This window comes from Conger conger, chromosome 2 (assembly GCF_963514075.1).
Source record: "Conger conger chromosome 2, fConCon1.1, whole genome shotgun sequence".
Taxonomy (NCBI): domain Eukaryota; kingdom Metazoa; phylum Chordata; class Actinopteri; order Anguilliformes; family Congridae; genus Conger; species Conger conger.
Window position 1 is genome coordinate 77,011,239 of NC_083761.1, and position 17,159 is coordinate 77,028,397.

Here is a 17,159-nt window from a genome sequence, read left to right on the forward strand (position 1 = left end):
TGCCCAGGAGGGGGGAAACGCCACTCGAAGGGGAAGTCAACTAACACGGGCGGGGTCTCACACACGCACTCACACCTTTCACTTCCACGCACAACACCAACGAAACCAAAAATTATTTTAAGGAGGGGATGTAGTTGGCCCCCACCGCTGTGCTGGGCCTCTACATCCCCCCCCCCCCCCAAAAAAAGAAGAAAACCAACCCCCCTAATCGGCTCCCGCTGTGCAATATAGTCTCAGGGCCACTGAGCTGCGCCCCGAACCAATCTGCTGTACACTGCACACTGGATCTGCTGCACTGTCCACACTCAGCGTCCTCGCTGTTCCACCGATGGGGAGTGAGCTGGTGCTGGCTCCGGTACTGGTCCGCCCATTGTGTTGCAGCCGCCTATGACCAGGTGTGGGTTTAAAGATGTCATTGCAGATAATTGGAGTCTCCTGACAGGCCTGTCTTCTGAATGCTGTGTCAATCTGCCGCACCTCGTGTTCAGTATTGACCCCCCCGCTTCCCCCCTCTGTGATGTAGAGCTCTGTGAAGATCTCATTCACGGGGATGTGATTGTTCCCCTTTCGTAATTCATCAAATATGTCTGCAAACTTCTCCTTCAAGTGAGATTTTAGTTTCTGTGTGTCTGTAATTATGGATTCATCTGTGGAGAAGAAATATAGAATGCAAAATTATTACAATAAAAGACTCTAAGCATTGTCATGGTTTCATTATCAAAAAGAAGCAGGAAGTTTAAAGCAGTGCAAAACAAGTCATTTAAACCTTGAACAGGACGGGAAGCCCAAACCTAAGCTAAATGTCTTGGAAAGGCTTTTAATGTTGTTGCCTTTTGTATTATTTTGCTTCAGCAGAACCTACCTGGGTTATATTAACCATTGTACATTGTAGATTTAAAAAATATATATCCTCTATAGTCAACAGTGTACCATATCCATTAAGGCTAAATAATCAAATTCAGTAGTCCTCTCCCTTCATCACAGTGCATTAATAGGGGCGACATGGCTCAGGCAGTAAGAGCGGTCGTCTGGCAGTCGGAGGGTTGGCAGTTCGATCCCCCGCCCGGGCTGTGTCCAAGTGTCCCTGAGCAAGACACCTAACCCCCAAATGCTCCTGACGAGCTGGTCGGCCAATTGCCGTCGGTGTGTGAGTGTGTGAGTGTGTGAGTGTGTGAGTGTGTGAGTGTGTGTATGAATGGGTGAATGGAGAAGCATCAATTGTACAGTGCTTTGGATAAAGGTGCTATATAAATGCATTTACCATTTAATACCAAGTGCAGTAACATTGACTGATGTTTCAATGTGACACTATAACTGCTTATACTACTGCATAACTGTGGATTCCTGGAGCTACCTGAGCCAATATATAAAATCACATAGGCTTTTAATATAATAACAGAGACAATATATTAATCAAGACACCATGGGCCTGATTTACAAAGCAGACACAGGGTGTGAAATACATAGCCATCGTCATGTTCAAAATAGCGTATCGTGGCAGTTCATATTTACTAGCACAATTTTGGTTTTCTTTTGTTCAAGAAAAATCCACCATATGGAAGCCCTGTGAGGCAGCATATCCACTGTCATTATAGTTCTGTGTCTGTAGCACGCTTTGTCTCTTCATTTGTCTCAAACATTGAAAAGGGTTAGGACAAATACTACATGGTGAAACCAAAATCAATAAAAAAAATATCTGTGCTTTGACAATGTATGAATTGTTTGATTACAAACAAGAGAAAAAAAAAAGATCAGGAAAAGCAGAAAAAGATCCTGATAATTTTTGAGCGGTAGTGCATGTTTCTGTGTCTGCCCACTTCATGTTTATATTTCTGTTTCAGTAGCACACCTATGCTTCTGTGGCTGTCGCACTTCTCAGCTCTGGGGGCATTAGGTCTGGAACACCCAGCTCCGCTCTTCCTCCCAGGAAAGTCATCACTGCCTGAAGCTCCAGGTCCCAGAGTCATATTCCTGACAGCAGGGGACAGCAGTGAGGTACCGTTTGAAGCAGCAGAAGCTCCTGCTTTCACATGCACGCATCACATCCCTCTATACGGGCCACAGTGTGTGAATTAATGTCCAATCAGTGTCCATCTTATTTGTAAAAAATGTGTTGTGATAAAGTTTGTATTTGTATTTAATTAACTTATAATATATTTTGCATTTCATTATATGCTTGCAACAGGTAGGGGGACCTGTATCAGTATTGAACAGCCAAACATCTCTGTGGAGCAGTGTATAATAATAATAATGATAAAAATAATAATGTGTGATTGGTCACTCCACTGGCGGGTGGATAAAGAAGACGAGGCTCCACAGAGCCCAGGGTGTAGCACTGCGTGTGCTTCATCAGCTCATTCTCAATGACAGGTGCTCTCAGGTGCAGGAGGGGGTTACGGGGCTGAGCTGAAACTTACTGCAGCCGCAATCTGCAATCGCCTCCATCCTCAAAACCTGCAGAGAAAGAAACTGGCTTTACAAGTGAAATAAAATGAAAAAGCTTCAACAAGCAGGCCTGCGCAGATTAACTTATACCGTTGTGCCAAGTACATTTTGAATATTAAAACACAGAAAGATTAGTATTGTTTATTTCATTTTTTAATTTATTTTACAAATAACAGACTCCAAAGGCCTGTTCGAGAACGAGATCGCGTATACAAGCGGCCGAAATGAGCTTCCTCCGTAGGGTGGCAGGGCTCAGCCTTAGAGATAGGGTGAGGAGCTCGGACATCCGGAGGGAGCTTGGAGTAGAGCCGCTGCTCCTTGACATCGAAAGGAGCCAATTGAGGTGGTTCGGGCATCTGATCAAGATGCCTCCCGGGTGCCTCCCTTTGGAGGTTTTCCAGGCTCGTCCAACTGGGCGGAGACCCCGAGGTAGACCCAGAACCCGCTGGAGAGATTATACATCTCTCCTGACCTGGGAATGCCTCGGGATCCCCCAGGAGGAGCTGGAATGCGTTGCCGGGGAGAGTGACGCCTGGAATACCCAGCTTAGCCTACTGCCACCTCGACCCGACTCCGGATAAGCCGGTGAAAATGGATGGATGGATGGATTCCAAAGGCAATCAAAAGTCTAGAATCAAGACTAGATACTCCTTACAGTAAGGGTGGGAATCACAGAGTAACTCAGGATACAATCCTATGACAATACGAAATGAAATGCCCATGAAACGACAGTGATTCTGCAATACCCCATATATATCAAGAAAATAATTTACGACACATCAAGATATATGTGTCACTGAAGAAATAAATATTTTTTTTAAAGCAGGAATCAACCATATGGGCTACTGTATTTACTCACTGCCTTTTTAAGCGGTGTCAGCTTCACATTATTTTAGACAACTGAGATTAAACAATGTAAATCAAAGTGTACAGAGTCTGCCTCTATTCTGATTCAATATAGTTCTTTTTGAGGGCAGAAAGGCATATTGCTAAATGTCATTCACAGGCAAAAACAGGCGAATGTCAAGTACTTTATATCATATACCATTGAATTTACTGTGAGTGAAACCCATAACCATCTTGAGTTGAAAGAAATAAGAGGAAACCTATTAAATATAATAAAACCTTTGAAAACAACTAATTCTCTCTCTAACATGTCATTCCACTGTAAGTTCCCGGTGCTTGAAGTGAGCCCATACTTACTTTAGATTTTTTTTTTTTAAGATATTTTTTAGGCCTTTTTCAGCTTTATTGGACAGTATACAGTATACAGTATAGAGAGACAGGAAGAATGGGAGCGAGAGAGAGGGGAAGACATGCGACAAATGTCAGACGGTCGGATTCGAACCGCCGACGTCGCGGCTCACAATGAGCATGCGGTCAGTGCTCTACAGGCTGCGCCACCGAGACACCCTTACTTTAGATTTTACCCACGTAGGTCAACGTTAGCCTACTACCTGCATACCGACACTCGTTAGTGGAAACAAGCACACAAACTGTAGTTGTCTGCAACAATAATACAATCTCAGTTTTAGGCTGACATTTTGGATTTGCTTAGTTTTACTACTAAAATAAAAATACATTTTTATTGCAGTGTTTGGGATTAGAATTCTGACAGCAACTGACACCTCCTGATACGTATTGAAAACCCCCAGTGTTTCTGCATCCACTGCATGTACTGGCAAACTATTGCACACATGCACACATAGTTCCTAGTCCCCTCTACGGAGTGAAGCTTCTGCTACCTGTCAGTGAGAGTTGATGTTTGTTTTAACACAAAAATCTTACCTATTGTACCTTTAAATAAGTATTATTAAGGGGCATCAACGTTGTGCCCAGGTCTACAGCTTCACAGTGTACCTTCACTAGTGACACAGATTGTTCTTACAGTGGCTTCAGAACATATTCAGACCCCTTCTCTTTTTGCACTTAATTACCGTTTCTCCAGTCTGACATCACGTGCACTCTGGAGCAGGTTCTCTTCATGGACCTCTCTTTATTCTTCCTTCCCTGTTTTTGGCTGAATTCAACCTTCCCTCAATTCTGACCGGTCACCTTGTCCCTGCCCCTCAGAAGCACCCTGCAGCATGATGCTGCCACCACAATCTTTCACCATAGGAATGGCATTAGTCAGGTGATGAGCAATGCCTGGTGTTCGCCAGACGTGCTTGTTCTGCCCAAGGAGTAAAATTTGTATCTCACTGGACCAGAGAATCTTTCTGAATGCTCCTTTAAATGCCGTTTGGCAAACTCTAAACTCAAGAATGGCTGCACAGGTGGATCTGATATAGCCAGATTTCATTGGCTGATTTGGGTCAGTGGTGGCCCTGCCTGGGAGCCTGGTGGTTCCAAAGTTCTTCTATTTCATAATTATTGAGGCCACTGTGTTCCTGGGAGCACTAAGCTTTAGAAACGGTTTCATACCCTTGCCCTGATCTATGCCTTGACACATTGCAGAGTTCAACAGACAGTTCCTTGGACTTGATGGTTTGGTTTTTGTCCTGGCAGTGTGAATTGTGGGACCTTATAGACACAGGTGTGTGCCTTTATGTGCCTTTTAGGTGTTCAATCAATTACATTTGCCACCATAATTTGGAGTGCCACAGAAATACTTAATACTGAATACTTATGTAAATGAGAGATTTAAATTCTTGATTTGTTTTTACTTCATCATTATGGGTTATTGAGTGTAGATTGATGGGCAAAAATAGCAATTTTATCCATTTAAAATAAAATCTACAACATAGTAAAGTGATGAAGTGCGCAAAAATTGAAGGAGTCTGAATACTTTCTGAAGTCACTGTGTATACACTGGAACTATCCAACCATGGCCCAATTCAGGCAATATTCATCTCACGTCATGTAAACAGTCAATTTTCCATGATTGTGGTATGGACTTAAACACATCATGCAGAACCCCATTAATCACCATTTTGCCCAATCTTTTCAATTATTGGTGTATGTAAACATATTACGTGGATTTTTTTTGGCTTTTTAAAACTGCATATGCAAAAAAGGCGCAGTGAACCAGATGTTATTCTGACAAGAAATCAAACTGAAACCAGAACAGCAACATCAGAGTGGTGGAGTTATATTTAATGAAAGCAAACATTTTTCACAGATGAAGAAACTCTTCTCCTGCTTAGTCAGGTAGCAAGAGTGAGTTAGTCAGAATTTAGCTAGCTGAGTGAGATAATCTTACACCAAAACAGGAAAACGTGGCAGGAACCTGATGTGCTCACCATTCATAATCAAACCCTGCCCTGTTTGCATCATTAAATGCTTGACTCCTAATGGTAATAGATTACATTACATTATTGGCATTTGGCAGACACTCTTATCCAGAGCGATGTACAGTTGATTAGACTAAGCAGGAGACAATCCTCCCCTGGAGCAATTCAGGGTTAAGGGCCTTGCTCAAGGGTCCAACGGCTGTGCGGATCTTATTGTGGCTACACCGGGATTAGAACCACTGATCTTGTGTGTCCCACTCATCTACCTTAACCACTACGCTACAGGCCGCCCTATGCTAGATGCTTCGATTTTCAATGACTGACTCAAAGATCATTTGACACCTGTTTACCTCCCAGATCCATCTCAGGGTTGTTTCGCTCCTGAGGTATTGTGCATATTATGATATGGATTACATAAACAATTCCACTGTTGGTGTGTGTCACAAACCCTTATTAACCAGTTTGTGATGGGCTGGCCTGGGAGTTGGTCACTAGGCTGCTCCTTAGACCGATTGGGCTGGCAATGCACAACCTTAGATATCAAGCCTAACTTATTTTGTAAAAAAAAACTGAACAAAATAAAAAGCATTTTGTGTTCTTTTTTTTATCACAAATTAAAAATGATAAATCCTTCCTTACCAGTATTATGAGGTTGGATGTTAACACTGAAATTAATGTTTCCAGAACACCCAATTAACTGTGGTGCTACAGCATTGTCTCCAGACCGAGCTGTGACAGAATGGCAAGTCACTGATCTCAGATCAGCAGGCTGCTGCTCTCTGTGGTCCACAGTACTGCCCCTGGTCTGAGTTGTAACGGAGGGAGAGAGTAGGAGTAGGAGCCTGCATAATATGCTCCTCCCCATTAAAAGTGACAGCAGATTTAGGCAATACATTTAAAATACTTTAAATCTATAGATCTCAGTAAAAATGTCCATTTTGATCATTTAAGTATTGACTATCATTTTCCCCAATATTCAGAACAAAATTATTTCGTGTTTCTACATCTTGGTTAGTAAACTTGAAGGAGTATTTCAAGAGAGAGTACATGTATTTGAACCATATAGGTGTAATGTGTTGTTAAAACATTCCACCTACAATTGTCGGAACCCCAGCCACTGTAGTCGACATGTCATCAGAACCTTTTTTATCTAAACTATTCATTCATTCATTAATTCTTTCATTCATTCTTTCATTCATTCATTATCCTAACCCGCTTATAATGAACAGGGTCGCAGGGTCGCTGGAGCCCATCCCAGCATACATTGGGCTAAAGGCAGGAATACACCCTGGACAGGTCGCCAGTCCATCGCAGGGCACACACACCATTCACGCACACACTCATACCAACGGGCAATTTAGGCTATCTGAACTAGGATGTCCTTTAAAAAAATTTAAAAAAAAAAAGCTAATAAAAGAATGTAAAACTATCTTTGCCAATCAAACATTCACAAATGTGTGTGTGTGTGTACGTGCAAACGTGTGTGATTAGTCCTATTTCCTGTTATGCTATGTCAAACATATGCATCCTGTACAAAATAGAGCTATCCTTCACATATAACTAATCAAAGCAACTTAACAGTAGAATTTCTGCATTTACAGTAGAATTTTCCTGGTTGAATTCTCAATTTCTTAAACATTCGTTATGCTGTTCCTTCCACGATTATCCGACACAGAAAGCTTGTTTTTACTTTCGCTTTTAGCTGCGGAGGATGGGTGCATCGGGCCACGTAAATACTCTATGCTACTCCGTACAGAAGTTCAGACTTTAAGCTACAGGGTTCTTGTGAACAATGTTCTATTCAAGTTTCCTAGTTTTCAAGAACACAATGGCAGAACCACACGTTCAATTAAATCAGCGGTTTCCTGTTTACCACCCTGTTTGGCACCAACAATAATTCCATGATCAAAGTTACGTAGATCTAATTTCTTCCCCATTAATCCAAACACAACTAGCTCTAGGTAACCAAACTATTGTAGTCAATATCATATTCGTAATCTTAATTACAAATGTACTCCAGTGTTCTGTAAAGAACTTGCTAGCTTGCTGGCAGGATCGCTGAAACATGCTGCATATAACTTGTCCATAACGTACAGAAATAAAAGATAGTGTAACAGAGTTTTAAATAACACCACAAGTTAATGACTTTCTCCAAAATATTGTACAAGCATACATTCCTATAAAATGATTTTACCAAGGGTATCTTCAGTTGTATGTGAATGGTTATACAGCGCCCTCTGCTGGCTTTATGTGACAGATGATCTGTGCTTAGTTAGACTGCTAGATCAGCTTTGCTCTATGTGCCCGCCAGAATCCATTTTACATTGCAATAGTAGGTACGGATCTGGCATGCTCTCGTTAAAATATTATGCTTGATGTGAAATACTTTGCCTAATGATGAAAATGTCATTGCATTATAACCATTAATGAAGCTAGAACGTAGTCTGACGATGTATTTACTTTAAAAGTAAAACCGCTTTTCATTCAGAGAGAATACACACAGTTCGCCTGTCACATGAACACTGTGTTTACATACTATTTCGTCTATCCAGGTACGTAGCACAATACGAGTTTTCCGAGCCAAGAATGTGGTTCATAGCCTAGCTAATGCCATGCCGGCAGTGTTGTGTTACGCTGGAATAACTTTTTGTCCCTAACGTTCTATGAAAATAAGAAAGTGCTTTCCCGGATATAATACTTATAACTATTTGTCATCGAAATCTATGCGATCACTTGTCCACTTGTATATTTAATTGGTATTTACGTAACGTTAGTTAACCGTTATATTGGCCGCCAGAATCCATTTTGCTTTGCAATAGAAGAATAAACCTGGGAAAAGCACATCCCGTGTGCTGACTGTCACTTCACTCCTCCTGCACCGAGGCGAGACAAAGTTCGACCCGGTTACACTAGCAGTGTCTTATGTAAACGGACTGTAGGATCTGGCTTATCCTCCCTTTTAAGAATTGTAAAAATCCCAATCCACTGTGTGCCAGATTAGTGGCAAGTGTCACTTTCAACCACCATGTTACTCCTTTAACAAGCTGGTGAACTGGTCACTGAGTGTAGGCCTATATCTCGGTGGCTCTGACACCTCCACTTCTGAGAACTCAAAGAGAACTGCCACCGTGGGCAATGCAGTGAAAATGCAATGATTCATGCATTAAAGGTGGGCTGGTGATTTTGAATCGGGAGCTGTGAATAGTTATCCAACATTAGTGTCACGTTTCAGGTCTGTCTCACCATGTTTTATGTTGATTTATGTTTATTCGTGTTGTCTTAGTCACGTAGTGTCTTATCATGTATTATGTTAGTCTAGGTTCGTCATGTTGTTTAGTTTATTTCTTGTTACGATTTGTTTTCTCGTCATGTCTAGTTATGTTTCGATTACGATATTATTACCTGGTTATGTTGAGTGATTATCGTCTTAGTTTCGCTTTGTGTTATGTTTCGATGTATGTTTATTACGTTAACTGGTCGTTGTTATGCATACACTTTTACATGTTTTTCCGCAAACCTTGCGTTCCGCCTTTTCTCTCTCTCTCTCTCTCTCTCGTTCTGTCCTTCACTCCCCTAATGTTTCTATTTGTCTATTTACTAAAACTACTAACGCTAGATCAGGATTGGGTAGAAACTAACAAGACTAATCATGTGTTCATGTTACCTTACTTTTCTCGTGCATGTCATTTACTAATTTACTAATGCTAGGGCAGGATTGGTTTATTACTAACGATTACTAATCTCCTTGTTTAACTTGTCATCCATCGCACCTGTTTTCCATTTCCTTGCTACGCTCTAACTAATTGTCTACACCTGTCTACACCTGCATTTATAGCCCAGTCGCGCAACTGTTCACTGCGAAATTGTCTGCCTCTGTTTACCACGCAACGCTTGAGCATTAGTTACTGTTTGATTACACGTTACGATCCACGCCTGTTTACTGACCATCGACTATTGATTTCTGTTTTGTGACCTTCGTTTTGTGACACTGAAATTAAAAACATATTGCTTTTCAGTTAGCACTAAAAAATAATATACTTCCATAACATGATTTGTTGTGATTTAGAAATGGAACACTTATTTGTGACGGAACTGCAATCTCATTCTGAATCGCAAAGGTGATCAAAGAAAGAGTTGCACTTTTTCAAGACATGCTTTACATGCAGGTAGTCAAACAATTAAAATAAAGATATTTATTTGTTACAGTAACAGTTTACATTAGGTCACAATCAAATACAAACACGACTATCATAATTCATGGCAATTCAAGCTTTCAATATAAATATTATATTTCTGTACTGTACTCCAACAACAAACCATGGAAAATGGGAAAACACCTACACACATTATAATGAGCAATTAGTAACAGCATCAAAAAGGAAACTGCATTTAAATCTTTTGTACAAAACCACAGGTTGATCATTTATATGTCACTCATTCTGGAAAAAAATACTTCCGCAAATGACACGCTCCCGTTTCCTGCTGAAAAATCCTAGCTCCTCCCACAATCACACAACAGGTTGGAATGTCCTTAAATCATTATGTACAAATATCACATATCTGTATATGTTCATTCACATACAATCTGAGAATGTTCTGGTACCTGCCATATTTTTGTTCTGAGGTACAAATAAGCACTTTTAGTTTTAGTAGTAAACAATCTGAGCACTCATTAATATCTGCCATATTTTGGTTTAGTTGTAAAAATGGTTTTGAACGAGTATGCTGCTTCCTTTTGTGACTTTACATGAACAGAATGGAATACTATACACTATTACAACCGGTTATTTGTCCTCGATGCTGTGTGAACTTCTTTTAAACTGGTCCCTGAATCTAGTGGTCTTAGCAGTTAACACCCTCATTCAATATTTGGCACATTGAATACCAAACACAAGTGGAACTCCCGAAAACTCCTCACTTATCCAAAGTGCAGAATAATATATTGTAAGTAATTTCATTTGCAAATTAATTGTAAGGCTCAATAAAAAGTTAATGCGTTACTTTAACTAATGTTGAATGCTACAGAGTACAGACATGGACATTAAGAATTGAATGAAAGGAGACAAATCTTCTTTTTTCTCCCACGGTTATTACAAAAATGTGACAAAGACTAAAGAACAAAAACCAGCAGAACCCATAACACCAAGAACAGAAAGGACCCATAATTCTCAATAGGCCTCACTTCTATATGTTGGAAAGAGGGGGACAGACCCCTTTTCCTGTCCCATGCATAATTAATGGGACCCTAGGGCAGGACCAGGCAAAACTGGTCTGGTGGAATCAAGAGGGTGCTAGTTCCCTACAGCCCAGAACCGGTCAAGTTATGAAATTTGAGAGCCTACAATGCCAGAACAGGAGCAAGTGCAAGAGCCTTATTGATAATAATGTGAGCTTGTAAGCAGGCATGATGTATCACTTAAAACCATTTGGACCTCCTGAAATAAAGAAAATCAGATACACAGAAAATATGAAAATAATGAACAACAATCAACCAAGCAGAATAATATCAGACTGGCTATCCCAGCATGCACAGGGACACTGAGGAATCTGGAGTAACTCTAAATGCAGGATAGACAGGTTCAGTGAAGGTGGTGTGGAAAGTGTGCAGGTGGGTCAGTGTGTCAGAGATCCCATAGAAGGACAGAATGCCGGCTGGCCAGTCCAGGTACACCCCAACTCTGCAGGACCTACTGGAGGGCACGCATACGGGACACCCCTTCCCATTGTGCCAGGGGTAACAAACGATTGTATCCAATTCCAGAATCCAGGACTTGTTACTGCGTCCAAGGGAATCCACACTGAACACTGAACCTTTCCTGCAGATTCCTTGATATGCGACTCCAATTGCAGTCCGTTCAAAGTAATGGTCTCCCCTGGTCCATTCCACCTCCCAGTAGCAGCGCCCAGTAAGACCTTCTCTGCACAGCACTTGGGGACAGAAGTCAAATCGCTCTGGGTGATCAGGATAAGGTTCCTCTTTCCCCTCTGATCGAGTCACTTTCCTGTTCCCCTCAGAGAGAATGAGCTCCTTATGCGCCGTGTTGGGGTCCAGTGTGAGCTGACAGGCATCTGCAGATGAGGAGGTCAGGAGAAACATCTCTGTGACAACATAGTGGATCTGAACTGGGAGTTTTCCAAGCAGATTAATTATATACATGTATTGCTGGCTACAATTATGGAACCATAGGGTTCCTCCCCAGGACAATCATGTGTGTTTTTTAGGCACTTCTATTTGTAGCTTTTTTTCTGAGTGTGTGTGTTTGTGTGCATGTGAGGAAGAGAAAGAGAAAGAGCAAAATAGAGATGATGTCACTGAACTCCACTGATGGAGAAAGAGAAGGGCAGGAGAGCAAAAGTGTACAGTAGAGGGCAGTATAACAGCACAAACACTCTTCCCTCTGCTCTCTCAGATTTAAAGCATTCAGTGCAGACAGACTTACATTTCCTCAGGCCTGGTTTGAGCCTGTTCTCTCCTCCATGGTCAACGCTGTAGGGACAGAAGGACAGACAGACTCTGAGACACACAGACTGCCTGTGCATGTAGGGCTGTGTAGAAACTGAGCTCTGTGACAATGGGAGAGCTCCACAAAATCAGCTCTTTACTGATCAGCTGAAAGCATGTGGTAGTATCTTAAACATCTCAGTAGTTTTACTATCTCCACTACACTGGATATGCACCAGAATGCAGAGGGAGGGGTTTTAAAGCGCTCCAAAGAGGAGCGCTACAGAAGCCTCTCTTGCACCATTTCCGTCTCTGTACCTACTTCAGTTTCTCCAGTCTACAGCTGGGGTCCTCCAGTGCAGCAGAGAGCGCTCTCACTCCTGACTCCCCTGGGTGATTGTAGCTCAGATCCAGGTCCCTCAGGTGTGAGGGGTTTGAAGACAGAGCAGAAGCCAGAGAAGCACAGCCTCTCTCAGTCACCTGACAGCCTGACAGCCTGTAGAGAGGAGAAAAGAGGAAACACAAATAATTATATCAACATGATCAAACAATGTATTATTCAGTAAACATTCAAGCACTGCCGCCTCACAGCAAGGAGGTCCTGGGTTCGAATCCCCGTCGGCCGGGGCCTCTCTGTGCGGAGTTTGCATGTTCTCCCCGTGTCTGCGTGGGTTTCCTCCGGGTACTCCGGTTTCCTCCCACAGTCCAAAGACATGCACGTTAGGCTGATTGGAGAGTCTAAATTGCCCATAGGTATGAGTGTGTGAGTGAATGGTGTGTGTGCCCTGCGATGGACTGGCGACCTATCCAGGGTATATTCCTGCCTTTCGCCCAATGTATGCTGGGATAGGCTCCAGCCCCCCTGCGACCCTATTCAGGATAAGCGGGTTAAGATAATGGATGGATGGAAAAGTCTTAGGCACCTGTATAACATTCTGTACAGATAGGATTCTATCAAAAATAATTCAATTAAAGGTAAATAAACTTACCATGCATTTTACATTACATTTGAGTAATTAGGCAGAACAGTTAAAACTGAATCAAATCAATATTTTTTGTGACCACCCTTCGGCGTTAAAACTGCACCACCAACGCTGTCCTGCAGTTCTATAAGGCAATCAGCAGGGAGGTTGTTCCAAGCATATTGGAGAACTTGCCACAGTTCTTCTGCAGACTTTGGTTGGCTCCTTGATTCTGATCTCAGACAGCCTTGATCAAGTTTGTATGTAAAAAGTAGTCAATTGCTTACAGTAATATATTACTGTTTTTCATGAAATACAAAAATGTCTCTATAAAATTAAATCTTTTGGAAAATGAATATTCGGAAATCTCAAATGTGCTCTTTTGTACTAACACACCCAAAAAAAACCCATTTATATAATAAAGTCTAGGGTGCCTAAGACTTCTGCACAGTAATGTGTGTGTATATGTGTATGTATATATATATTGTGGCGCCCCTGCTCCTGCATGTTGCGCCACGTGGGGAGAGAACCCCAGAAGGACCCGCACAACGCAACCCCGCCACCGTTATGCATTGGGAGAGGTATGCGAAGGGGTCTATTTTCCTCGGGAAGTGATGGGGAGATCAGCACCATGGAGAGAGAACCCTCTACCTGCAGTCCAGGACCTCGGACAGCGCACGTAAGTGAACACTGTGGAAAACTACTGACTCAGCTGCAGCCCTTTTCCCTAATGAGCAGGGGAAGATATTTAAGGCGCGGTCGAGGCTGCAAACGGAGTCAGTCGGCGCCTATTCTGAGGAAGAAAGAGCATTGAGAGGAAAGATCCTCTGCCGTACTGACCTGAACCTAAAAGGAGGCCCCACCTTTACCAACAGACATGTGAGGATAATCGAGCACCCTTACCTTACCCTATCTCTGTGTGCTTCCCCCAGCCCTGACGCGGCCCAGGAAGGAAGAAGGAAGGAGGCCCTGAAGAATACCCCGGTCTGGGAAGAACCTAATTTATTTTTGCCTCAACGGCCCTTTTATTTTCTTTTATTTTCCCTTTTATTTTTCTTCCTACCCTTGCCCTGAGGGGGGGCGCTATCAGCAATACCCCGACGAAAAAAAAGAAAACAGAAAAATAAAAAGATTAATTTTTTCTGGATATTACTGAATCCTGTGTCTTGGTTTTCAGCTGGGCCCACCCACGGCCTCAGGATCTACCCTGAGGCACCACCTAATATATATATATATATATATATATATATATATATATATATATACACACACATATATATGAAAAAATATGGAAAACCATAATTATTCTGCCCCTGATCATACCCCTGAATACACCCCTACACCAATCATCATTTTTCAACTCATTCAACTCATATAAACTCCCTTTTTTGCTTGTCCAAGAATTTAACGAGCTGGCATTTTGCTCTTTGTTTTCGTTTATATGGGAAACCAAGGATAAAAGAAGAAGGTCAAAGAAAGAAGAATCACCATTAAATGTACCACTCACCTTATAATCTGTAGTTTACAGTTTGGATTCCTCAGTCCAGCACAGAGCAGCTCCACTCCTGAATCTCCCAGGCCATTGTGGCTGAGGTCCAGCTCTACCAGGGGTGAAGAATCTAACTGAACGGCTGATGCCACAATTTTGCAGGACTCCTCTGTGAGATTACAGTCAGAAAGCCTGCAGAAACCAGAGGCTTCATTTAGAAAACAGCATTTTCCCAAAATATTATTCTCCACTCATCTCTGACACATTCTATTCAAATTATTTAGGCAATGAAAAGGTAACCAGCACTTTTTTTATATTGTACTGTAGCTGTTCAATAAACTCATCTAAAAACACAATTGATCATCAACAGAGAAAAATAATATTGCATGTGTGTGTGTTAAGTTAAAAACTGATGTAATTAATTTAGCCCATGCAAGCAACATAATAATAATAATAATAATAATAATAATAAACATAATTATAATAATAATAAACATAATAATAATAATAATAATAATAATAAACATAATAATAATAAATACACAGGGTCCAGGCACACTGTGGAATGCTGGAGAAGGGCAATGAAGGCTAAACCAAGCCCCCCCCAAGTGTTCCCTTGTTATACGAAAATATGATTGCCTATCATTTCTCCATCTTTCATCTTTCCATCGCAATTTGCATTCGCCAACAGGCTCCAAGTGTTCTTTTACCAAATGGCATCCCGATCAGACTTTTAAAGATACTTTAAATAGATTTCTTAGTATAATTGTTTTTCTAGGCTAACGATGCTAAATGACCAATTGTTTTATAGTGGCCATGATTTTCAAGCTATTCACTCCATTCAAGTTTTGTCTAGTTCAGAAAGTCATGGCCTTCAATGACATGATTTAAGGCCAAATGCAATGTCTGCAATTATTTACATCAGTTTTTTGAATGGAGACGCCCAGATGGGTCAATTTTATTGCCTCGCCATTCAGCCATTTTTTGATGCATCAACTATTGCTTAATTATAGATGATAGCCACCAATTGGATATACAGTTCCTGAGAAGATTTTTCAGTGTTTTTCAGAAAATTCTAAATAGCGCGAAATCTAACCGGATGCAATTTATTGGCCCAATAATATTATTTTCTTGGAGTGAGCAGGGGAAACAAACAGCCTTAGTCTCATGTCTCTCGGACAAACGGTTAAGAAGTCATGGCTTTTCAAACTGATATTTTCAAATGAGCTCCATAGCATCACCACTAGGAAATGAGAAGTATTTTAGCTAATGAGATTACATTTGCAACGGTGTATAGTTTGTAAGGTTTTAATTAAACAATGCTTTCCTGCTTTACGAAACAGTAGCATTTTCAAGGAATATCTTGTCTCTCTAGGCTGAATATTTCTGAGGAAGACAGTGAAAACACCTTTGATCCACAAAGGAGGGTATTTTCATTGTCGAGACCCAGTTGTATATCAGTGATCAGAATCTAAATACATTCTCAAAATATTGTATTATTATTCAATATGCTTATAAATAAGGAGCACGCCTGCTTTTGAATAATAGATAGCATGTGAAATTGTGGAATGTATTAGTATACAAGATATTATTATGATTATTGTACTTATTTTTCTTGACTTATCTGAATTATGCCTGTTGTCAAAAGGGTTCAAGAATAGTAGGCCTTTAATTTTGGGTATGTAATCTTCAAACTTGCATTTAGAAAAGGGGTGCTACTTTATGGGTTAACAAGAGAGGAGCTCTGTGGAAGCCTCTCTTGCACCATTTCTGTCTCTGTACCTACTTCAGTTTCTCCAGTCTACAGCTGGGGTCCTCCAGTGCAGCAGAGAGCGCTCTCACTCCTGACTCCCCTGGGTGATTGTAGCTCAGATCCAGCTCCCTCTGGTGTGAGGGGTTTGAAGACAGAGCAGAAGCCAGAGAAGCACAGCCTCTCTCAGTCACCTGACAGCCTGACAGCCTGTAGAGAGAAGTGTTATTTTGTACTAACACACACAAAAATAAAAATAAAAATAAACATATATATAGAATAAAGTGTAAGGCGGAAATTATTAACATCTGGCATTGTTGTAGGGGAAAATTCACAGAACGAAAGATCTCCCTCCTAAAAGCATGATAACCAATCACAAGTCAAAATCAGACTCCACCTTAGTGAGCAGGCTGGTTCCTCCAAAACTCTCGACAATGTGTGCTAAAAGTTTATCAATATATCTGTATTAAAGTATGATATGTACCCTGTATAGTTTCAAACTGATTAACTGCTAAATTGTGCTAGGATTACACAGTGAGCCCAGCCAGCTGACAGGAGGGGGCCATCTTGAACTGTGTAGACCAAACTGTCAAGGACACGGGCAGAGCAAGATATGACTGTACAGCTGATTTCTCCGGGACTCTCAATGTTTTATGCCAGGAGTGTATCTATTTGACCTAGAACATTAATTATAGCTGAGCTTATGAAAACGCAAGAAACCACAGTGAAAACTGTTGAAATGAGAGCAAAGAATAATTAATCAAATGTTTAGTTTGTCTGTATATTTTCAATGATTACTGCTGCTTAGTTTGTTTTATAAAAGCGAAAGATGCAGAGT

General features: G+C 41.2%; 1 protein-coding gene across 1 annotated transcript in view; it reads right to left on the reverse strand.

The window, feature by feature from the left end:
* Nucleotides 1–11,193: 11,193 nt before the first annotated feature.
* Nucleotides 11,194–17,159, reverse strand: part of LOC133121339 (NACHT, LRR and PYD domains-containing protein 12-like) — a 28,054-nt gene continuing 22,088 nt past the window's right edge. Inside the window, exons 8-12 of the mRNA XM_061230540.1 lie at nucleotides 16,358–16,531; nucleotides 14,590–14,763; nucleotides 12,443–12,616; nucleotides 12,119–12,165; nucleotides 11,194–11,747 (exon numbers count right to left, since the gene is read on the reverse strand). Of these exons, the coding sequence (XP_061086524.1) occupies nucleotides 11,194–11,747; nucleotides 12,119–12,165; nucleotides 12,443–12,616; nucleotides 14,590–14,763; nucleotides 16,358–16,531 (1,123 nt within the window). The remainder of the gene's footprint in view (nucleotides 11,748–12,118; nucleotides 12,166–12,442; nucleotides 12,617–14,589; nucleotides 14,764–16,357; nucleotides 16,532–17,159) is intronic.